The 25,816-nt window shown below is 31.8% G+C and overlaps 1 protein-coding gene across 1 annotated transcript; it reads right to left on the reverse strand.

Annotated features, from left to right (window-relative positions):
- Positions 1–9,589: 9,589 nt before the first annotated feature.
- On the reverse strand, positions 9,590–25,519 carry LOC111702033 (uncharacterized). The gene is made up of 11 exons (XM_023473555.1): positions 25,505–25,519; positions 23,891–23,936; positions 23,709–23,793; positions 21,696–21,760; positions 19,961–20,142; positions 18,761–18,863; positions 17,455–17,551; positions 13,669–13,783; positions 12,785–12,858; positions 11,023–11,083; positions 9,590–10,713 (listed from the first exon to the last, which is right to left on the reverse strand). The coding sequence occupies exons 4-11, from the start codon at positions 21,709–21,711 to the stop codon at positions 10,663–10,665; spliced, it is 699 nt and encodes a 232-aa protein (XP_023329323.1). The 5' UTR covers positions 21,712–21,760; positions 23,709–23,793; positions 23,891–23,936; positions 25,505–25,519; the 3' UTR covers positions 9,590–10,662.
- Positions 25,520–25,816: the final 297 nt, after the last annotated feature.

Here is a 25,816-nt window from a genome sequence, read left to right on the forward strand (position 1 = left end):
AAAAATCTAGGATCGAGTTTTAATAACAAAAATCTAGGATCGAGTTTTAATAACAAAAATCTAGGATCTAGTTTTAATAACAAAAATCTAGGATCTAGTTTTAATAACAAAAATCTAGGATCTAGTTTTAATAACAAAAATCTAGGATCGAGTTTTGATAACAAAAATCTAGGATCGAGTTTTAATAACAAAAATCTAAGATCGAGTTTTAATAACAAAAATCTAGGATCGAGTTTTAATAACAAAAATCTAGGATCGAACTTTTATAACAAAAATCTAGGATTGAGTTTTTATAACAAGATTCTAGCATCCAGTTTAAATAACACAAATCTAGGATCGAATTTTAGTAACAAAAATCTAGGATCGAATTTTTATAACAAAATTCTAGGATTGAATTTTAATAACAAAAATCTAGGATCGAGTTTTAATAACAAAAATCTATAGGATCGAGTTCTAATCACAAAAATCTAGGATCGAGTTTTGATAACAAAAATCTAGGATCGAGTTTTGATAACAAAATCTAGGATCGAGTTTTAATAACAAAAATCTAAGATCGAGTTTTATTAACAAAAATCTAGGATCGAGTTTTAATAACAAAAATCTAGGATCGAGTTTTGATAACAAAATCTAGGATCGAGTATAACAAAAATCTAAGATCGAGTTTTAATAACAAAAATCTAGGATCGAGTTTTAATAAAAAAAATCTATAGGATCGAGTTCTAATCACAAAAATCTAGGCTCGAGTTTTCATAACAAAAAAAACCTTGACTATTATTTACAATATCTTAAAGAATGCAAAAAGATTTGTATATTTGGTATGATGTGATCCTTGAAACCTGCACACCATGGAATAAATAATTCAAAGAATGAGATCAAGAAGCCCAGGGAAAAGGGAAAATAAAAATGTAATTGTCTATTTCCTTTAGAATTGGTTTCCCTATTCTTTATTAGAAAGATATTATTTCACAAGGACTCACGGATTTTGTTCAAACTTAAAAGCATCCAAACAGCAAATCCTGACAAATACTGAAAAAATTTATGTGAAAAAAATGACAAAAGATCATTGAAAAACATTAATTAGTAAACATGCACCGGACCATTTTCAATGAAACTATAGAGTTGTTGAGCTAAACAAGGGGTTGATCTCGAAATGCACGGTGGGAAACTTATACAGCAATCATCCAGGGACTGAACCAAAAGGGTATATATTTCCCAAACTAAGGTCCCCATCAGTTTAGGTCTCAAGTTGGCAATAGAACGTTGGCAATAGTTGGCAATAGTTGGCAATAGTTGGCAATAGTTGGCAATAGTTGGCAATAGTTGGCAATAGTTGGCAATAGTTGGCAATAGTTGGAGACTTTACAACGTAGTAAGCTCATTGTTTAAAGTTAACAAGAGTATTATAGACACCTTTTTATATTTCAATAATACGATGTTTCCCATTAAGAACGAGATTTTATGAGAGGACCAAAACTTTTAAGTACAATAAACCGAAGGTTTAACCAGATCTCTGTATTAAATTACAGTAAATACAAAATAAATAACACATTTTTAACTGTCACAGTTACAGTGAAGTGGTATTCAAAGAAAGAACCGAATAGAAATCTGAATTTGTAATGTACACGCTAAGATCCAAAAAATGTCCGGATGTCCAGACCTGTCTTAACCCCTTGGAGTTATATTTTATATTACTAACTTATTTTTTTTGTAGCGCAATATATGAGAATCTCAAAACTACAGCACGCATGTTTCTAGTTTTAGTTCAGGAAGAGTAATTGGCAAAATGCTGATTTTTGCGCAAGAGCATGCATACTTTCTATCAGAGTGATATAATAAACTAAGTAAATCATACAATGTACAAGAAGTTACACCAGAAACCCCCATATGTTTACAAAAAAGTGTACTGCAGTTTCTGGAAGAAATGTAATGCGAAGGAGGCTCGTTTACTGCATAGCAGAGGCTCTTAATGCATTGCGGAGGCGCCGGCTGCTTAGCAAATCCCTCATCATGCGAATTAAATATCATGATGTGAATTGGCATTTGGCATGAAATATCTTTATTTAAAGAAGAAAAGATACTTAAACATTTCAAATATTTACATAAATTATACAAAATATTTTTCTTCTTCTGTTTCTACATTTCATCTTTAATAATATTCATGATCTACAGGGAATATAACTTTTCCTGCAGTAGAAAGGTGCAAATCTTTTTTTGTACAGAAACCACAATTGAAAATAATCAGTTTTTATAATTATAAACATTGTTATCTTTATCAGTTTTTAAGGGTAGCATTTGAATCAGGCATTATCGTCTTCCCACGGAAAGGCACTTGGAAATACGATTACATTATATCTAAGCTAATGTAAGATACATTAATTTTCATGAGGGTAGGGTAGATGAGTTTTTATGAGGGGAAGTTAGATGAGTTTTCATGAGGGGGGGTTAGATAAGTTTTCATGAGGGGAGGTTAGATAAGTTTTCATGAGGGGAGGTTAGATGAGTTTTCATGAGGGGAGGTTAGATGAATTTCATGAGGAGAGGTTGGATGAGTTTTCATGAGGGGAGGTTAGATGAGTTTTCATGAGGGGAGGTTAGATGAGTTTTCATGAGGGGAGGTTAGATAAGTTTTCATGAGGGGAGGTTAGATAAGTTTTCATGAGGGGAGGTTAGATGAGTTTTCATGAGGGTAGATATGAGGAACTAAAAACAGGAAAAATTATGGCAAACACTCACGCAAAAACCATAAAAATGTTGCTTATTACTTCATAAAAACAAGCCATAGAGTATCTGCATATCTACATAGGGATACAAAAAAGTAAAAAATAGTTAGTTGAGAAACAAGGACAAAGCATTACAAACCTTCAAAGCACTCTGGATCGTTGTGAGGAGCTAAGTGCAGGAAAAACCATGGCAAAATTGGGTACCCAGGATTTTGAGATTTCAGCTCAGTATCTCCCTGGAAAACCATGGCAAAGTTGGGAACCCAGGATATTGATATTATGTAAAGATTTCAGCTCAGTATCTCCCTGGAAAACCATGGCAAAGTTGGGTACCCAGGATATTGATATTATGTAAAGATTTCAGCTCAGTATCTCCCTGGAAAACCATGGCAAAGTTGGGTACCCAGGATATTGATATTATGTAAAGATTTCAGCTCAGTATCTCCCTGGAAAACCATGGCAAANCTAGTTCATGTGGTTGGAGAGTTATTTAAAATCTAGTTCATGTGGTTGGAGAGTTATTTAAAATCTAGTTCATGTGGTTGGAGAGTTATTTAAAATCTAGTTCATGTGGTTGGAGAGTTATTTAAAATCTAGTTCATGTTGGAGAGTTATTTAAAATTTGAAGTTCTAGTTAGAAGACAATGAAAACTTTCAGATTCAATTAGTGTGACAAATATTTTCAAAAAAGGAAATTCAAAAGTTTTCTTCAATCAGGATCAGTTCGGCAGGGGGTTTCTTGTAAAATTGTTTCTTCAATCAGGATCAGTTGGGCAGGGGGTTTCTTGTAAAATGGTTTTAAAAGAAAACTATTCAATTTGATAATCAGATTCATTTTCTTAATAGTTTGGAAAGAAATGTTTATCGTTAATCTAAAAATATAATTGGCTTTTTGTTTGTTATATTCATTAACCTTAAATTAACCCCCCCCCCGCGAAGGTTTATGTCCAGTCCGAATTTAAAAGTCCAGTGTAAAGAAACAGCATATATTTCCGAATCTATCAGATTTGTGTTTGTTCTCTCTGTGGACTCTCTAAATATGTAAATATGTACTTGTTGGATTGGGTTTCCTTTCTTCTAAAAGGAAAGAGTAAAAGGGACAGTGGACAGAATTTCATGTAACCCTTCATGTAAAGATTGGCATATGTACCTTAAATCTTGTTAAATTCTAACAATTTTCTTTATTACCTCAGCAGCATAAATCCGCAAGTAAGTTTTATTTTTAGAATACAATTCAAAATAGTCAATTTCCCGGCAATAGGTCTTAGTAAAGGGCACCGTTGTGAATCGGACATGTCACTCTTAATATTTATGTTAATATATAAATAGTTCTTTAAAACTCAAGTTTAGCCGTTGTTTCTACTCCTCCAGCTAAATATACAGGGATAATAATAATAATAATACTTTTTCTTGTCATGAATCAAACAATATTACAATCTGTCTTCGATTCATCTTATTTAATCTTTATTGTAGAGCAGAACAATAACAAGCAAATAAACAACAAATATTTAGCAGCAAAGTTTAAAGGAAAATAAAAAATCAAGGAAAATTTTATTACTAACGTTTTGATTTTTCTCTCTATTTCATATTGTTGTATTTTCAGAAATCGACAAAAATTGGATTAATTAAGATTATTTTACTTAATTTGTTTTCTGTTCAGTTTCTGAACGCCTTTTCAAGATTTAGGGGTTTATCGTTCACAATAACTCTGAGACAGAGACTCACAGGAATTGAGTCTTTGCCACAAACTCTGATTTTCTAATCACTATATCTATAGAACCAAATGTTGTAGACCTTAGATATTTAAAACTATGATTTCTGTTGGATCAAATATTATGAGCTTGAAATATCAAAGGTTTACAACATAAGGTTCTAAAAAATATAAGGGTTTGAATATTTGAGTTTGTGGCAAAGTTACGCGCTTGCGGCGTAGAACAGGCACTCTCTCTGTAATGTAATTCAACGCAGCATGCGCGTAACTCATTTTAGATGCTGCCTCCTGGTTATTGTGAACGAAAAACCCTAAATCTAGAAAAGACGACATCTAGTGTTCTATCTGTGTTGTTATTAATCTATGCCTTCAACTGTTTTTTATCAAGTGTAGATTGTCACCATCTAAAGAATACACGTTTAAACGAATGTAATATTTTTGGTTCTCTGTCAACGCTGAACCAAATATTAATAAATTAATATATATCTGAGCATATTGTATATGGTTTAAACATTTCTGTAATAAAATTAGGTTTATTCTCAATATATTCCTTCTACCATTGAAATATATTGATTCACATTTACATATTCAGATCTACTGTCAGCAGGCACTGTAGTAGAATACACAATACAAATATGTTTACAATTTAAACTTATTTTCACCATTTTTTCTTTCTTTTTAATTCAAAGAACCATGAAGTAACAGTTTAAATTATTCAATTATACACATCACTAAATATTTTTTTTTGCTGGGTTTATGAAGCACGTGGATAAGTATTAACATGTGATAAAAGTTGAATCCTGGTTAAATGAGGGTTCACAACTAAAAATCGCTAGACAAAGGGCGTCTGGACAGATAGGAGCATATAAAACAAAATTATTTCGAAAAATATATTCGTCTATCCGCACAAATCTTAATAAATAAAGCATCAAAACGTTTATTTCAATATTTCTACACTTAAAATATGAACCCTGCTAACTTTTTTGTTTTCTGTAAAACAGCACTAATCCAGTTTTTTTACTCAGTAGAAACCCAATACTTATTTATTAATATATTTTATATTTAGAGATTTCTCTATTAATTTGCAAAAATCTGTTATTAAATATTTTCCCGGGACTTATTTATATCACTGAGCGCATTATCCAGCAGTTTAAGATCAGGTTGATCTAGGCAATAAATATTAGAAGTACTTCACAATAAATTGGATTTAGATGGTTCGATGGAAGGATTTATTGGAATTGAATACAAAACAATTGTTTACATTTGTGTTTACATTAGGGAGAGAAGTGTTGGCAATTGTTTATATTGTGTGTACACTTAGTATACTCAGTTTATTACCTTGATGTAAACCATTGAGAAGCAAGTTTATAGAGTATATGAACCATAGAGTAGTAAGATTATAAAATATCTAAACCATAGAGTAGTAAGATTATAGACTATATGAACCATAGAGTAGCAAGTTTATAGAATATATTGACCATAGAGTAGTAAGTTTATAGAATATACGAACCATAGAGTAGTAAGTTTGTAGAGTATATGAACCATAGAGTAGTAAGTTTATAGAATATATAAACCATAGAGTAGCAAGTTTATTGTATAAACGAACTATAGAGAGGTAAGTTTATAGAGTATATGAGTCATAGAGTAGTAAGATTATTGAATATATGAACCATAGAGTAGTAAGATTATTGAATATATGAACCATAGAGTAGTAAATTTATAAAATATATGAGTCATAGAGTAGTAAGATTATTGAATATATGAACCATAGAGTAGTACATTTATATAGTATATGAGCCATATACAGTCCTAATCAGAAAGACCCGGAATTAATTTTCAATTAATCAGACGACTTTACAATCTTATTTTTGCAAATATAATTAATGAAACAAAAATTACTAAATAGCCCTAGTCCTGTCATTTCCAAAATGTGGTCTGCCTTTTTGAGCACTTAAAATTGCCAGAGATATATATGTAAAGTCGTCAGATTAACTGTCAATTAATTCCGGGTCTTTCTTATTATAATTAGAAGGTTTATAGAATATATGAACCATCGAGTAGAAAGTTTATAGAATATATGAACCATAGAGTAGAAAGTTTATAGAATATATGAACCATAGAGTAGTAAGTTTGTAGAGTATATGAACCATAGAGTAGAAAGTTTATAGAATATATGAACCATAGAGTAGTAAGTTTATAGAATATATGAACCAAAAGTATACGTAGGTTTATAGAATATAGGAACCATAAAGTAGTCAATTTTTAGAATAAATGAACCATGCATAGAGAAGTTAGTTTATAGAATATTGAGTAGTAAGTTGACAGAATATATAAACCATACAGTAGTAGTAGTAGTAATTTTATAGAATATACGAACCATAGAGTAGTAATTTTATAGAATATATATCCATAGAGTGGTAAGTCTATAGAATATATGATATTGAACTTAGAGTACTAGGTTTATATAATATATAAAGCATATAGCAGTAATTTTAAATAAACGAACAACAGAGCAGCAAGTTTATATTTTATGAACCATAGAGTAGAAAGTTTATAGAATATATAAACCATAGAGTAGTAAGTTTATAGAATATATAAACCATAGAGTAGTAGGTTTATAGACTATATAAAACAGAGGTTTATAGAATATACAAACCATAGAGTAGTAAGTTTATCGAATATATAAACCATAGAGTAGTAAGTTAAAAGAATATATATAAACCATAGAGTAGTAGGTTTATATAATATATAAACCATAGAGTAGTAAGTTTATAGAATATACAAAATATATATCAGTAATTTTAAAGAATACGAACCAAAGAGCGTAGTTTATATATTATGAACCATAGAGTAGTAAATTTATTGATTATTAACCTTAGAGCTTATGAACTTTAGGGCATAATTTTATAGTTTATAGTTTATGAGTTTCCTTTAAAAAGATTATTATTATGTTTTAATATTGATGCTTCAGTGGAAGTTTAAAAGATTCCAGGCGAAGCTTGGTTCCCAAGCGGCTAGTACTTGTATAGTTTGCTCTGTTATGAAAACATTAGAAGAAAAATATTAAAACAATATTAAACTTTCTACTCGGTAAACATAAATCTAATTCAAGGTTTTATTATTAGAACATGTATTCCAAGTTTAATTGAAACCTCCGAAAAAAGCTTACTTTAACTAGTGAATCAACAACAGGGTTTCCAAATTATTTATGGATAAAGTAATTAATTTTCGCACACTTTTTGCTGTGCCAGAACTAGGAAAAATTAACTGAATTCGTGGAATTAATTACTTTGTATAACATTTCAATGCCAAAATAAGAATCCTTTTTAAAAAAAATCAGATCCAATAAAAAGTTTTTTTTCTGTTCTGACTGTACCCTGCAGTAAATATCTGTATACCTTATATATAGTATAGCATAGTCTGTATGAATGTGAATATGTATGTTCTATATGATAAATTGATGTGTATGTTTGTAATGTATTGAAGGACTGTATTGGTATATCTGAATGTATTGAAGAGGACTGTATTGGTGTATCTGAATGTATTGAAGAGGACTGTATTGGTGTATCTGAATGTATTGAAGAGGACTGTATTGGTGTATATGAATGTATTGAATGAAATGAAGGTACATATCTTGACTAATAGTCTTGACACACTTCATATCATTTATTCATCTCTTAGATAATTTTATTCCGATAGAAAAAGTGACATTATCAAACAAAAACACAAATCTACTTTTATACATGTACTGTACATTCAAATATACTTTTATACATGTACTGTACATTTAAATCTACTTGTATACATGTATTGTACATTAAAATTTACTTTTATACATGTACTCTACATTAAAATCTACTTTTACACATGTACTGTACATTTAAATATACTTTTATTTTTGTACTGCACATTTAAATCTACTTTTGTAAATGCACTGTTTATTTAAATCTACTTTTACACATGTACTGTACATTTAAATCTACTTTCATTCATGTACTGTACATTTAAATCTACTTTTATACATGTACTGTACATTTAAATCTACTTTTATACATGTACTGTACAATCAGGGTTACCCACAAAGGATGAGATTGACCGAATGGGCTGAAATTTTTTGAGGAAAACCATGGGTACCCGGACAATCCGGTAATATAGGCTAAGCAATTCGATGTATACTAGTCCTCTTCAATATCCTGTAGTGGTAAACTCTGGGGGGGATATAATACTAATTCTCTTCAAGATCCTGTAGTGGTAAACTCTGGGGGGATATAATACTAATTCTCTTCAAGATCCTGTAGTGGTAAACTCTGGGAGATATAATACTAATTCTCTTCAATATCCTGTAGTGGTAAACTCTGGGGGGATATAATACTAGTCCTCTTCAATATCCTGTAGTGGTAAACTCTACGGAGACTACTTTAATTAAGAGATCAAACATTTATCCTAAAATTTAAAATTACATTTCAAATCGAATAAAGTGTTTAATATCACACACAAGTTCTGACCTGAGTTGTTCTCAACTTTTTACTGGAAAAATGTTTTTCATTGTCATTTTATCATACAGGGCTACTCACAAAGGATGATACTGTAAAAACGACCTAAACCTCTTTACATATAACATTTCCAAGGGTAAATAAAGTTTTCTTTAGTTTCTAATGATTGGAGAAAGAACGGAACTAATTTTCAGGTGCAGGAGATAGTAAATAATTCTAAATATAAGAACGGACAGTGTTATGTCCGTACAGTCGTCTCTAAATATAAGAACGGACAGTGTTATGTCCGTACAGTCGTCTCTAAATATAAGAAAGGACAGTGTCATGTCCGTACAGTCGTCTCTAGATATAAGAACGGACAGTGTCATGTCCGTACAGTCGTCTCTAAATATAAGAACGGACAGTGTTATGTCCGTACAGTCGTCTCTAAATATAAGAACGGACAGTGTTATGTCCGTACAGTCGTCTCTAAATATAAGAAAGGACAGTGTCATGTCCGTACAGTCGTCTCTAAATATAAGAACGCACAGTGTTATGTCCGTACAGTCGTCTCTAAATATAAGAACGGACAGTGTTATGTCCGTACAGTCGTCTCTAAAGTCTGATCCTTTGAGGGTAGCCATTATTTTTTATTTCTTTTCGATTCTCTCTTTGATATTACACAATTCATCAAATATTTTATTTCACAAAAATCAATATTTGTTCTTTATTATCTAAACTACTAAAATAACGGTGAAAACATTTTACTTTTTAAAAATAAAATGAATTCAAAACTTACCGAAAAGTACTATTTATAGGCGAATGTTTTACATTAACACCCTAAACAAGACAAAAAACATAAAAATGAAGAATAAAAATATAAAGTGAATGGGGGGGAGGAGGGAGGGAGGGATTATTATTTCTGGAAACATTTCTGGTATTTCTCAAACAAAAACTTTATTAAAAACTGAACATGAAAAGAAAATAACTTTTCTGTATCAGCAAAGTCGTAGAGTTTAGATTTTTCGAAGAACAATTAGAACATTGATATTGAAACCAACTCTAGAGAAGACTTTGTCTGACTAGTTTGCATATCAATATAAAAAATAAAATAATGCTAACCAAGAAGGACTGAATGAATTTGTTTAGGATTAATAAGGAAAAGAACTAAAATAAAGATTAGGATTAAGATTAGGGGATAAGGACGAGGACTAGAACTAAGATTAGTACTAGGACTAGAACTAGAACTAGAACTAGAATTAGAATTAGGACTAAAACTTGAACTAGAACTAGACCTAGAATTAGGATTAGGACTAGAACTAGGCAAGAAATAAGGCTAGAACTAGGACTAAAATTAGGATTAGGACTAACATTAGGATTAGGAATAGGATTTGGACTAGAACTATGACTAGATTATTATTATCTAAGACTAAAATTGAATTAAGACGGAGAATAGTATTATCTAGTACTAGATTACAACTAGGACGGAGACTAGAATTATCTAGGACTAGATTATAACTAGGATTGCACGGGACTATCATTATCTAGGACTAGATTAGAACTAGGACTGCATGGGACTATCATTATCTAGGACTAAATTAGAACTAGGACTGCATGGGACTATCATTATCTAGGACTAAATTAGAACTAGGACTTCATGGGACTATCATTATCTAGGACTAGATTAGAACTAGGACTGCATGGGACTATCATAAAATAGGACTAGATTAGAACTAGGACTGCATGGGGCTATCATTATCTAGGCTAAGTTCATCCTGGAAGCTTTCCTGTTTCCTTCCAACAAACTTGTCTGAAAAATTAGAATATATATAATTTTCATTCATTGTTAGCAACATATTTATACTTTCAAGCTTATTTTTGTAAAAAAAGTCTTTAACCTTTCCCCACCCCATTTTAACAAAATGTTTTGAAGTTTTGAAATAAAAAAAAATAATTTTCGAATTCTTCTCTACAACTCTGCAGCCTGATGTATAAGACCTTTTTATTTTACATTATAAAATATAAAATTCTGATATATCAAAAAGTCAAACTTTAAAATATCAAAGGCTTACACCATCAAGTTACAAAGGTGTAGGGATCATGAGGCAAGGTTCTTTACCTCTTGAAAGTCAAGTTTAACTTGTGTAGCGTCTATACCAGTATAAACTCCAGTAACAGTCCTAACAACAACAATTATACAAAAGCTAAAGAGACTGTTTGCGGAAAACAAGAGAATATAGAAGGTTTCATAATATAGAATTGATCGGCACCTGTAAAGAGAAATGGATAAAAAACGTCCGTTGTGGATCACAAATTTTTTTTTCAATGTTCAACATGGAAAAGAGCGGGGAGAAATGAAAGGAAAAAAAGTATAAATGTAATTTGTTTCTACAAATGTACGACACGAATTAAAAGATTTAAATCAAATAGAAACTGTGGTAAAATGTTTGAAATTTTAGAAAATTAATTTTAAATTTGTAAACTTATATTAAACTACATCACTATCCCCCCTCCCCTCCTCTCCTTCCCTGAAAACTTTTCCTATCAAAATTCCCCTCATCACTTTGTCCCTAAGGTGCCTGGGTGTATCAGAATATTATATAAAGTTTCATTAATTTTATAGTAGAGAATCAAATCAATATTTCTTTCTGAAGTGCCTGGCGTTGCCCGTGAAATAGAAAAAAATAGAATAAAAAAACTTTCAAATTTTGAAGGATTTGAAAAAAAACGATTTTTTACCAATGATTTCCCTTCAACAAATTTCAGTCAATTTGTTTCAAATATAGCTAAAATTTTGTTTTTTGATTTAATCATAAATTGACTCTATATATATTATATATATAAAACAAAATTTATATATTCACATATATATATTTAAGAGCGAAGAGCTGAACGGCCCTGCGTTGCCCGTGGAATCAAAAAAAAATTTGATTTTTGAAATATAAAAATTTTAGGATTTGTTGAGACTTTGCCGAGGGTACCCTAAAAAATGTCAGTCAATTCGGTCCAGCCGTTTGGCCGGCTAGAGGGAATTTATATACGCATCACCTCAGACTAACCATGGAGAAGCATTCGGTTTCTTTTATTTGAAATCAAACGTGTTTTGGTCTATAATTCAATAATCTTTAAACTTATTTTATTCTTAAAGCTGTGGATATATTTTTAATTTGATATTTCTTTTAAAACCTATAAAAATTATACAATCCTTTTTAATTATTTCAATATGCACTTTAGATATAATGAAACTCGAAAGTAACCCAGTGGTAAAGAAATATTGTTATTGAATATTTGAATAATAATGTACATTGTATATTGCATATTTGAACCACTTTTATTCAGAATATTTTGAAACAGAAATCAAATCTTAAACTTGAAAAGTAAGAATTATTCAAAGTTTCCAATGAAAACACATAATTTATACAATGAGGAAACAGCAGCAAAACAGGACAAGCTTGAATTTTGAATTTTAAAAAGAAACCTGTAATTTTAGACGTGTAATATTTTTTCTTATAAAACAAATAATTGATTGCTTACTTATAATTTACTGAAAGAGCTGAATTGTTCTCGAGTTTTTCATTACGTTTGGTATTTTACTAAATGATTATGCTTGGAAGTTTTTTCTATTTTTTGATTTGATAATAACTTTTAAACAAAAATCTAACTAAAGAAATTGAGTCTTCCCACAAACTCAAATTTTCTAATCATGAAGATGTGAACCTTCAAACTAACATTATTTGATCTAACAAAATGTATAGTTTGAAATATCTACGGTCTAAAACATCATGGGCTGCGAACATAAAAAAATCTTAGCTTGTGTTGTGACAGCGCATCAATTTTAATCAAATTATAATTTTGACTATTTTCTAGAAATATTAACTTACCAAGCTGAGTTACCGGAAGTAAAGTTAGCAGAGAATGGTATCGTTATAACTCCACTATGCACAACTATGCTCACCTTAAAAAAATATAATTTTGTATAGGATTTTTGTCTACAAAATATTTACTTCTGTTTCATTCGGCATGATGTAATTAAATACTGCATTAGAAGTATTTATTTGCTGGATTACAAAAAGAAAGGAATTAAGTCTTTGCATACACAAACTCAAATCTTTTGATTCAATATCTTTGATAATTAAAACTTAGATTAGTTTACTTGATATAATTCATAAATGGAATTATATAAGACCTCTACGACATTGGGTTGCAAAAATATAGAAATTAGAAAATCAAACTACTTCAAATCAAAAAATAAACCTTGGGAGTTTCGTTCAACAATACTTTCTTAAATTTCCGGCTCTGTTAACCCTCTGAACCCTGTACACCTATTCACCCTGCTCTGTTAACCCTCTGCAATGTACACCTGTTCACCCGGCTCTGTTAACCCTCTGCAATGTACATCTATTCACCCGGCTCTGTTAACCCTCTGCAATATATGTACATCTATTCACCCGGCTCTGTTAACCCTCTGCAATGTACATCTATTCACCCGGCTCTGTTAACCCTCTGCAATGTACATCTATTCACCCGGCTCTGTTAACCCTCTGCAATGTTTACATCTATTCACCCGGCTCTGTTAACCCTCTGCTATGTACATCTATTCACCAGGCTCTGTTAACCCTCTGCAATGTACACCTATTCACCCGGCTCTGTTAACCCTCTGCAATGTACAACTATTCACCCGGCTCTGTTAACCCTCTGAACCCTGTAAACCTATTCACCTCAAACAGTCAGTGCTCTGGATTCCAAATATGTTTTGTTTCTTTACCTTTGTTTGTGTTTTAGGTTGAAGAAAGGGCGGAAACCTGATAACCTCCTTCCTCTCCCTACTCCTGGACGCGCTGTTCTCCGTCTGGAAGGTCATCAAGCTGTTCAACTCTTGCCTGGTTACAAAAATGATGTCATTATTTAAATACTTTGCTTGTCTCTGTTTGTTTGTAACCGATAAACGCCAAAACAGCTAAACTGATCGGGCCCAAATGTTGTGTGGAACCTCACATGAACCCAGGGAAGGTTTTTGATCATCAAAATTGGAGAGAAAAAATCCCGGAAAACAGTTGGAATTTTTATTTCATTTTAAATGCTCCAACTCGAAAAAATCCGCCGAAATTTGAAAATGATATAAAATGGCCGACTTTCTTGCAACAGTTAAAAGCTAAAACTATGAACAAGAAAGGGGGCGGGAAGCTCTCTAAGAGCCTAGTACTCATAGGGTTGAGCAGAGGGTGGGGCACTCCATGCTTGTCCTATATAGGGGCTTTTAAGCTCCCACTCCTCCACGTTGAAGGGGAGCGCTAGGTTACCAACCTGGAGTAAGATCTAGGAAACAACAACACCTCCAATTTTAAAAGTTGAAACTTGGAATGTGAATACCAAGTAATGTGGAGGTACCAGTACAAACGTCGGACGCACAAACGTCGGACGCCACAAACGTCGGACAGTACAAACGTCAGACGCACAAACGTCGGCCCAGTACAAACGTCGGACCAGTACAAACGTCAGACTAGTACAAACGTCGGACTGGTACAAACGTCGGACCAGTACAAACGTCGGACGGGTACATTTATAAGAAAAAACGTCGGACTTGGTAGATTTTGAATGGACCAACTATCAGGCGCGTATACAGGATTTTAGCCTGGGGGGGTGGGGCAAGATTTGGTGCGTAGCGCGAAATTTTTTTGGCCCCCCTGGAACAGTTTTGTTAAAAAAGTTAATTAACACCATTAAAATACATCAAACACACACAATTTTTGGATTTTAATAGAGTCTAAAAATAATTTATTTGCTCAAAAAACTTTAACTTTTTAACTTTAACGTTATCGCTTAACTCAATCACATCTAGCCAGTGGCGCAACTAGCACTTTTGTGAGGCGGGAGAAAAGCGCTGTTTTAAGGGGTTGAAGTCGAAAAAACAGAAATTGCTTACTGTCGCAGGTCTGGCTCTGTGCTCGATATACCATTTCTTATTATAACCAATGGCTTGTTCTTGTGTTAAACAAATTTTATAACTTCCAATAACTGTAAGTGTACTGTTAAATGACCGACATGAGTGAACTTGTTAAATGTGTGCTAGAAGCGCAACAAAATGCTGTTTTAGTCCCGGTCTTAGTCATATTCACTGCAGTGTGTATTAAGTCCAATTGCAGTCTGCATCAGATTTTTGTAATTCATTTAGTAATTGCCCATAATCCATTTATAGTATTTCTGTAGTCCCTCTGCCCTTGTTTGCCAATAAGGGGCTATACCCTTTTTCAACTCCTATAGCCTGAAAAAGTCCTAAGAGTCAGATAAAATCCTTATCATTTCTTTAAATTGTTCTATATTTATATGCAGTTTCTTGGGACGTAAATTGTTTTGTAAACTTAAATGTATGAACTGTAATCCCCATAAGAAGTAACATTTAAATATATATATAGTTTTTTTTAGAGGATAAATTAAATATTCCTGACTTTCTTTAAGTTGAAAAAAGAGACAATAGTTAGAAACTTTAGTCGCATTGATGCGCGAAGCGCCAAGGAAAAATGTTGGTATTATTTTCTTAATTGGCGAAAGGAATTGAGTTTTTGCCACAAATTCTGATTTTCTAATTTCAATATCGATGCAACCCAATGTCGAAGACCTTTAATATTTCAAACCATGAATGCTATTAGATCAAACAATGTAAGTTTGAAATATTAAAGCCTTGCATCATAAGGTTGCAGAGATATAGGATTTACAAAAACTGAATTTGTGGCAAAGACTCAATTCCTTTGAGAAGAGATGGTCCACAATCATGATCGTATTACAATCGAATGAGGGGGGGGGGCGATAAGGAGAGAAACATGCTAAGTGGGGGGGGGGGTGGCACAATCAGGTTCGCCCCCCCCTAGTTGCGCCACTGCAGCTGACTGAATCACTAATCGCAGCATCATTAAAAAATTCAATTTTCACTATAAAACGAAATTTCTTTCAATGAATTTCTCAGTAGAGAGCTCAGACAGCCTTGTGTAAGTAATGCCATGCAAGTAATGCAAAGTCGTTAAGTCTACCCGGCCTACGTCATAGTACATCTTGTGTAATGAAGTATTCTCTTCAGAAGGCTAAAAAATCTCTCTCCTTTATTCGACGTAAGCAGTAAGCACTGATATAATTCTATTTATTCTTTTTCCTTCTGGTGGGTACAAAATGAAATGGAATTAAAGGGAGTGTCCCCGAAAAATGAAAGGGGGGTATAGGCATACGGCGAAAAATAAGCGCTTTTGATCGCTACTAATCTTTCTTCTATCTGTTGCGTCTATAAGGAGAAAATTTATAAAAACGACTCATACCGAATAACGTAGCATCCACCCAAATTGAGAAAATTGCAATCCATGAGTAAGATCGTAAAAAATCGATTTATTATCAAACAAATCATTCAGATATTACAACCTATAGTCATCAATTATTTTTCGATGCATTGGCATTTAGTTGATATTTCATAATATTATGAAAAATTAACTATATACAAATTAATTTTTTACGATCCGAGTTGTATATAACAACGTTCTCAATTTGGGTGGATGCTATGTTATTCAGCATAAGTCTTTTTTCGCAATTTTCTCCATATAGACGCAACATATAGAAGTAAGATTAGTAGCGATCAAAAGCGCTTATTCTTCGTCGGAAGCCTATACCCCCTTTCGCGAACACTCCCTTTAAGAAAGTGAATATTGCCATGAAACTACCATATTATGATTATTGATTATCTTTCGTACCACCATCCAATTAAAAAAATGAAGATTTATTAAGTGCATTTTTTCTTTCTATTCCTCGTATGCATGCTATTTATTTGTATCCAGAAGATTTCAACTTTTAAAAAAGAATAAGTAAATTTCTAAGTAAATGAGAAAAATTCCTAACTTCCTTAAAAAGAGTAAAACCATGCAAAATATGTAAAAAGCTGTTATTTTTGAATATCTCAGACAATTTATTTTACATATTCGAAGTTGTCAAGTATTCTTCAGTAAATTGGGTTGGTTTCACATACTTTTAGCAAAAAAGAAATTTTCTATTTTACACAAGAAAATTGAATTTCTAAAATATAAAAAGAATAAACACAAATAAAATACCTTCGCCAGGAATATTCTAAATTTAGGAAACTTATAAAGTTTAAAGGTATAAAATGACTCTCTGTAGGAATATTAAAAAAAAACTATGAAATGCATCTTTTAAAGTTTATAGTTATTATATCGCCTAAATGTACCAAAATCAAAGTACTTTAAAAGTAATTTAAAGTCACTAAATTATTATCTTTAATAATGCAACATCAAAACAATGCATTCATATTAATATGTCTATAAACCATCATGAAATGAAAATACAAATTCGTTTTTACTCTCTTGGCATTTAATCCAGTATCTACCGGCAGCTAACTGAATCAGCTGGACTGAAAATTATATATATCCCAGCAACTAGCCCAGATTCACATACTTACTGTGTCAGTACATATCATAGATTGATAGATATTTCATCGGTTAGAAATTCTTAGATCGGACATTTTCAGTATATGACATTTCTCATCTCTATCTATATATACCTGAAATCTGTTCCTGTCTCCATGATAGTTCCAGAAGTAGTAAACGGAATTCCAGATTTAGGAACGTTCTCTAGTTGGAATGTCACTCCGGTACATCCTGTACAAATGGAATTAGGAATACGAATTGAAATTTTTTGTTAAATAACTCTAGAAGGAGTGTCTAGAGTTTTGCAAGGGCGAAAAAAGATAAACACATCAAATTTTATTAATTTTCTTGTCATAAACTTACATTGTTTAATCCCTATATCTTTGCAAACTGATAGTATAAACCTTGGAAATTTCTAACTAAGAAAATTTAATCTAACAGAATTCAAAGTTTAAAATATCTAATGTCTACGACAGTGGGTTGCAAAGATATAGGGATTAGAAAATTCAGAGTTTGTGGCAAAAGAATTTTGTCGTACACGACGGTCTAAAGATTGATTTTGAAATATTATAATTCAGCTTTTAAACGGTATTTAAAATATGGGAACGATATAAAATGAGCAGCAGTAGATGGTACAATAAAGGAATTGAGTCTTTGCCACAAACTCAAATTTTTGAATCCCTATTTCATAGCAATCTAATAATTTAAACCTATGATATCTGCGGCAGATATAGGAATTAGAAAGTCCGAGTTTATGGCTGAAACTCGAAAAAATACTGATGTAATGCAGTAAAGTCGTCTTTGAAGTCTCATCGTCTGTAAGAAAATTATTCTTATACACTTGGTTTTTACCAGAAATTATCCTTGGTGATATTTATTTTGCGCCTAGACTTAAGAAAAATAGATGTTTAAGATCATTATGCATTTAATTAAGCAAACTTTTTTTAAACTGTGTTTCAATATTTTTGCATGCATTATTATACAAAGTGTCCCAAAAACATGGGAATTCAGTGACGAATTCGATATCGTCTTTGGTATGAATTAGCATTGTAAGACCTAATTTCAAAACCCATAATATTATCATGACTGCTAGAGTTTATTTTATGAAAAAGGTAAAATACTGTAAAGATGTGTCTATAATGTCTCCGCAAGATTAACAGTGAAGACGGACAAGTTTACTCTGTTTGTATACTGCAATTTTCTTGTTTTATTAAGTACAATCGTATGCAGTCAAAACATTAACAAACAAAATGAGAACATAGCAGACGAAACTATTACAGATTACAGCTTTCTCAGTAGGTATTACAATACTAAATCAAAGAATTACTTAAAAAGACGATATCGAATTCGTTACTGAATTTCCATGTATATTGGGACACCCTGTAGTTCCGTCAGAATAGAAATGAAAAAAAGAAATAATTATAAAAACACAAAAAATACCTTTCACTGGTTCAGAAAGCTGAAATGTATGAGACACGAACGAAGAAACATCCTTAATTCTTTGCCAAGAGGGAACTTCATATTCAAACTTAGTATTTTTAGCCTGAAATTTAGTTGTTTGAAAGTTTAAGATTTTAAATTAACTCTTTTCAGGACAAGTTCGAGTACACCAGGATCCAAATGGTCAAAGAAAAACTTTTTTTAAAGTTTAAAAATCTGCAAAACTCCAGTCTCACTTTACTGGATATTTGCATCACATATTTTAATACCATTGATGCAAGAACCAGGTTTGAAATACAATTAATTGAATTCTTTGCTAAGGGTTCAAAGAGTTAAAAGCAACATGTAGATTAGAATTAACTGTTTGAACCGGGTTCTCATATTATATCCTAGAATTCTAGGTTCTCATAACATCCTTGAAATTCTAGGTTCTCATAATATCCTTGAAATTCTAGGTTCTCATAATATCCTTGAAATTCTAGGTTCTCATAATATCCTTGAAATTCTATACAAATAATATTCCTGCTCGTGATGATTTTTTAACCCTATCCCTGCTGGATACTTGAAAACCTGGATACGCTGGGGGGGGGGTGTCCCCCCTTTAAATCCCATGTTGGATGTCCAAATATGACAAATGATACATAGTTGGAAAGCTCTTTTTATCTTCTTTTAGAATCTCCTTATTTAATTTTGTAAATTTGAAAGAAAAAATAACTGGATTTTGTTATATAGTAAAAATGTTTGCAAAAGCAAAAAAATGTCCAAAAAATAATAACCTATACATTTTTAAAAAGCTCTTGACCATGCCATTTCAAATGTGCAACAATTTTTGCAAAATTTTAAATAACATAAAAAACTATATGCGCAAATTTCTTTTGACGCGTTGTTGTTTGCAAATAATTTTTAAACATTTCTTTGCAAAACTTGTGCAATCCGTTTCCTTATGTCATAGGCTTTCAAAAAAGCTAAAAATTATCATAATCTGACAACTGAAAGGGGGCTAAAACAAAGATTTAGTTCATTCAGGCAGTGTGCCTGAGGACTCGGGCAGTTATTATAAAATCCCGGTTTTAGACCTAAAGTGTCAAATTGATTCCCCCCTTTCCCCAGCAGGGGTAGGGTTAATACAATCCATCACCCACAGATATAAAAAACTGACTACCATCCAAATCGGTCGTGTCTTGTTTTAAACATGATTACCTCATTAGTTTCAACAACTTCCATCTTGTGCTCAGCCTTCAAGTTTGCCCAGTCCATTGTAACAACTACCCGGAGAGATGTACAATCCATCCCACGGATGGGTCGGATAGAACCAATAGGTTCCTGCCAGGTTCGGAGTTTTGGACCTTTTGGGTTAGCAGGGTCGTTACTGAAGCATTCACCTGAATATAATCGGTGAATAACATCTACATTAAAAGAATCTAAAATATTTAATTTGTGTTTCAGTTGAAGTGTAGTTCAATTGTGACCCTCCATACAAAAAGGCAATACCCGTTTCACAATGTTACCTTTAAAACCTTTGTCAGTTTAAATATGAATTAGAGTTATCAATGTTTACAATTTTGAAAACTGATAATTTTCAATTGAACATGGAGGGTCACTTGAAATTTACGCTTATAGTTAATTTAATTTAAAGTAATTTCTTAATTAAAAATTACATTTCCGACTCAGATCAATTAAAACCTTCAGATCTTTGTCTGTGTAAAAAGGATGGAGATAAACTTGTTTTTCTATCTGACAAAAGTATAATTTTCATTCTTCCTATCTGCAGATATATTCGGCAAAGCTAGGAAATTTTAAAAAAATGATTGGATTACTTTTTGAGCAGGAAAACGACATTAACATTTTGAACCGACATAAAATTCTTTACTAAAGCAGGTCCCTTAAAATTACGTCTCAGTCCCTTTCAGTAATTCTTGGTGTGGTAACAGTTCGCCCAATAACGTTTCACCCAATTACGTTTCACCCAAAACGTTTACCAAATAGCGTTTCACCCAAAATAATGTTTCACCCAAAATAACGTTTCACCCAATTCAGGTTTCACCCAAAACACATTTCACCCAACTCACGTTTCACCCAAACTACACTAACTAAAGAGTTTCACCCCAAAAAAAATCTTGCAAAATTTATTTTGACTTTTTAAAAATTATATCTTTTAATTTATTAAAATTGTAAAGATAAGGTTACAGTTATTCTAATTACTGCACAATTTATGCATCCTCTCGGAGTCCAAACATGAATTCCTTGATAAAGTTTGGATTGAAATTTTAAAGTGCAATCTTCAGATTAGCCATCCGGGGTGACCAACGTTCAGTTCTAGATCGGTTTGGGTCAGCACGTCTGACTGTAACGAGCTCTTGTAGCTTGGTCCTGGCCAAGCTATCCTCCGTTTTGAACTTTATTATAACCCTCCAGACATTACAGTTGTTTCCAATGGATTGGTTCCAGGTACTATGCCAGCTTTCTAAAAGTTGTAAAGTTCTAAAAGTTGTAAGGTCAGATAAAATGTGGTTTTGCAGATTTTGAACAAAAACGTTGCGGATTTACAACAATTTGCATTAATATATTTGTATATATGAGTCGACCCACCAATCTAAAAACATTCCCACAATTCTCTTGTTTATCCCAATCAAAATTTGAGGCAAATCGGTCCAGAGGTTTTTGAGTTATGATCGGAAATCATAACTCATCGGCAATGTATGTTTTAGAAAAATAAAAAAAATTGGGTGAAACTCTTCAATAAGTGTAGTTTGGGTGAAACATAATTTGGGTGAAACGTAATTTGGGTGAAACATAGTATTGGGTGAAACGTGAATTGGGGGAAACGTTATTGGGTGAAACGTTATTTTACCTAAAATTGGGTGAAACGTTATTGGGCGAACTCTTACCACACCGTAATTCTTTAATGATTAAGTGATTGAGTAATTAGATTTACCATCGTAATGATACATAGCTTTTCCTTTAAGATTTGCACTCGAGTAGATTACCCAACCTCCGTTCCTACCAAACCAAATATTTTCAAATTAATATATTCCATAGTATCCAAACCAAATATTTTTCAAAATAACAAACTGAATATTTTCAGATTAACTGCCTACGGGTGAATTTTTAAAAGAATATTGGGCAAAATTACAAAAGAAAATAAATAAAATATTATCTTTTTTTCTCATAATTGGACAACACATATCAAATATCATTTAAATTCAAGGAAAGAAAAGGTAAAACTTAGCATATCAAATTCCAGTTTTAGGTAGAATAATATAAAGATAATGTGACAGTTAAAAAGTGGAAGAGACAGGTGTCTCCATCATATTATTATTATGGAAAAGATCAGAAACTGTGAAAAACAAAATAATTGGTATAAAGATCATATCTAGTTCAAAATAGATGGAATAGATGGAAACTCAAAAATATTATTTTTTTTATTATTTGGAAAACATCAGAACTTTGAAAAACTGATATAATTGCTAAAAAGTTCATATCTAGTTCAAAATAAATGGAAAAGATGGAAATTCATAATTACCATTGCTTTAAATCGAGCCCCTCCCCCCTCCCCACCAAAAATGAATTTTATTATTATTTGAAAAGAAAGGCAGATGGCAGAAAATAAGAGAAAAAAAAGAAAGGCAGATGACAGAAAATATCAGAAAAAAAAGAGAAAGGCAGATGGCAGAAAATAAGAGAAAAAAAAGAAAGGCAAATGACAGAAAATAAGAGAAAAAAAAAGAAAGGCAGATGACAGAAAAAATGAGAAAAAAAGAGAAAGGCAGATGGCAGAAAATAAGATAGAAAAAGAGAAAGGCAGATGGCAGAAAATAAGAGAGAAAAAGAGAAAGGCAGATGGCAGAAAATAAGAAAAAAAGAGAAAGGCAGATGACAGAAAATAAGAGAAAAAGGAGAAAGGCAGATGGCAAAAAATAAGAAAAAAAGAGAAAGGTAGATGACAGAAAATAAGAGAAAAAAGAGAAAGGCAGATGACAGAAAATAAGAGAAAAAAGAGAAAGGCAGATGACAGAAAATAAGAGAAAAAAGAGAAAGGCAGATGACAGAAAATAAGAGAAAAAAGAGAAAGGCAGATGACAGAAAATAAGAGAAAAAAGAGAAAGGCAGATGACAGAAAATAAGAGAAAAAAGAGAAAGGCAGATAACAGAAAATAAGAGAAAAAAGAGAAAGGTAGATGACAGAAAATAAGAGAAAAAAGAGAAAGGCTGATGACAGAAAATAAAAGAAAAAAAAGAGAAAGGCAGATGACAGAAAATAAGAGAAAAAAGAGAAAGGCAGATGACAGAAAATAATAGAAAAAAGATAAAGGCAGATGGCAGAAAATAAGAGAAAAAAATTTAAGAAATTAAAACAGAAAACGGAACTGACTGAAGGTCTGTCTAGCATTTTGCTTAATCAACGTTACTGATTAATCAAAATGTAAGTTTATAAATATTTCCTGTCTTGACACCCTAGCCCGAAATTTAAAAAAAGTATCGTTGAACAAAACTCCCTAGTTTCCTTTTTGGAGACTTAACATTTGTGCAGATTTTGATCTTAGAGATTCGAAAAATTGAGAATATGAAGAAACTAAATAAAATAATATTTTATATATCCCGGGTTTCAAAACTGGATTTCACAACGATACCCTGCCTTAAAGGGAGTGTTCGCGAAAAATAAAAGGGGGTATAGGCTTAATGCGATAAAATACGGTCTAAGTCGTATGTTGCAATTTTCTCAATTTGCATGGACGCCATGTTATTTGGTATGAGCCGTCTTTAACAATTTTCTCCTTATAGACGCAACAGATAGAAGTAAGATTAGTGGCGATCAAAAGCGCTTTTTTATCGCATTAAGCCTATACCCCCTTTCATTTTTCGCGAACACTCCCGTTAAGTTTTGGGCTCCGGGGTTAATATATCAAAATTTTGGTGCCAAAAACGAGACTATTTTTAGTTTGTATTCCTGACTAGGTAGCTAGACGGCTTTTCCTGGATATCGAAACTTTTAAAGTTTCCATTCTCGTCGTACAAATTGACACTTTTCCCATCTAAATATATAATTATTTTTAAAAACTTATTTGATATCCATCTACTTACATTTTAAAGCCTGATAAAATAATTATTAAAAAAAAATGTCAACTTTACCAATAATATCATTTCTGCCAGCAGAGCCACGGGACAGGACAGACTCCTAAACAGATATTTGTATTCAGATTATTTTTTGATTCTCTAAAAATATACTCAAACTATTTTTTCAGTGTCCATATATGCATTTGTTGTCCAGAGTGTCCCAATAAACGCAGAAATTTAGAAAAACTTTTGTGTCGTCTTTGACACTTTTAATTAACACTAGCCTTAGAGGGAGATTCGTTCCCATCTTCTAAATTAATTGTGAACATGTTCTCTTTGTGTACATCGTAAAACAAAACAAAAATAATTCGCGGATTTTTACAAAAAATTTCGCGGATTTTCAAAATTTTCAAAAATTTAATGACGATCGAATTTTGATGGAGACAAATATTTGAAATTTTGATCATTCATAAACCTTCCCTTGGGTCCCTAGATGTCCCACAAAAAATTTGGGCCCGATCGGTTCAGCCGTTTTGACGTTTATTGGATACAAAAAGACAGACAAACAGACACACAAGCCAAATTTATATATAGATTGAAACTTTTAGTCATGGGATTTCCTAAACGTGGTCTGCCATTTTCTTTCCCTTTATACAGTGATAACCAGAAAACTGTAGAATATGAAGACGACATTGAAGCAATACTAAAGTGCATTTGATGCTGTTACGAAGCCAATACACGGTACATTTCAGCTAGCCAGGGCAAGTGCAGTGCAGTACAAATACAGAGTATATGAGGCAAAACGGAGCAGTACGACAATGAATGATCCCCTTCTGTGAAATTTATGTGAATAGTTTTACTAGTAATTTATTAAATCACTTATCATGTGAAATGGGCCTGTTTACAATGCACAATTGCTTTGCCTCATGTTCATTGGACTATTTTAAATCATATCTTGATTTTTAAAGCCGATTTCTTATTTCAGAGTTATCTGGTTCTCACTGTAATTGACAATAATTGACAATAATTGACAATAATTGACAATAATTGACAATTAACAAATATTTTTAAAATTTCAATTGAAAATATTAGCAAACTCTACTAATTCTGTACCAGAAAGTTCAATCTCGAGGATAAAATATCGGAGGCTGTATGATGTGATGTAAGTCATGAATACTGTTAGTTGTTACCCTCCGAGAACTGACCAAGATTTTGGGCTAGATACATTATGATAGCTTGGGACAGATTGTAAAAAGCTTGTGAAAAGAGAGTAAATAAGTTTAAAAGATTCATAATTAAAATTTTGATAACCATTTAAAATTCGGGTGATGGTTATGGACCAAACCTCTTTAGAGCAACAAAAATTAGATGTTAGTTCCACATTTTTTGAAAATATATTTCGGTCTGGGTTGACTTGCAAGACCCTTGTCAGTTCTAACGATATAATAACAATCAATATCGATAAAAAAAATGTTAAAAACCACAAGCAAAAAAAAGATTATTTAAAAAAATTGGGCTGTCAAATGGACAAAAGGGAAACGAACACAATGTCAGTTAATGAGGGTATTATTTCAAACTAAACAAATACAAAAATCATTTTTAAACTTCTGGATTTTGCTTTTCATTTATAGTAGAACTTAAATATTTTATAATATTTTGAAAATAAAAAGAAATTTAAAACACTTTTACCTGGTTATCTATTCCAAACAATTTATTTAATTTCATGATTGACGATCTAGAATGTAAAATTGTTTAAGAAACAATACAGCAGATACTTGATAATCAATACACAGTGGAATAACTGACGTATTCTTTTTTATTCAATTTGAATAACAGCTTAAAATTTTATAATTTGTATCCGATTTGTTTTTATACTTATAAAATGTGCCGTGACTCGTGAGATCATAATATGTGTATAAGTTCATATTGTTTATTTGTTTTAATAATAAATCGAATGCAAATTATGTATATGAGTCTTTAAAAAAATTAGCCAATTCGGTC

Source organism: Eurytemora carolleeae, unplaced genomic scaffold (assembly GCF_000591075.1).
Source record: "Eurytemora carolleeae unplaced genomic scaffold, Eaff_2.0 scaffold458, whole genome shotgun sequence".
Lineage (NCBI taxonomy): Eukaryota > Metazoa > Arthropoda > Copepoda > Calanoida > Temoridae > Eurytemora > Eurytemora carolleeae.

Bases quoted from the DNA above. Each gene is read 5' to 3' on its own strand.
- LOC111702033 (XM_023473555.1), bottom strand. The intron at 18,864-19,960 runs GTAATCATGTTT...ACTAAATTTCAG, and splicing joins AAGTTGTTGAAACTAATGAG to GCTAAAAATACTAAGTTTGA. The intron at 10,714-11,022 runs GTAAAGAACCTT...CTAATTTTTCAG, and splicing joins TTAAACTTGACTTTCAAGAG to ACAAGTTTGTTGGAAGGAAA.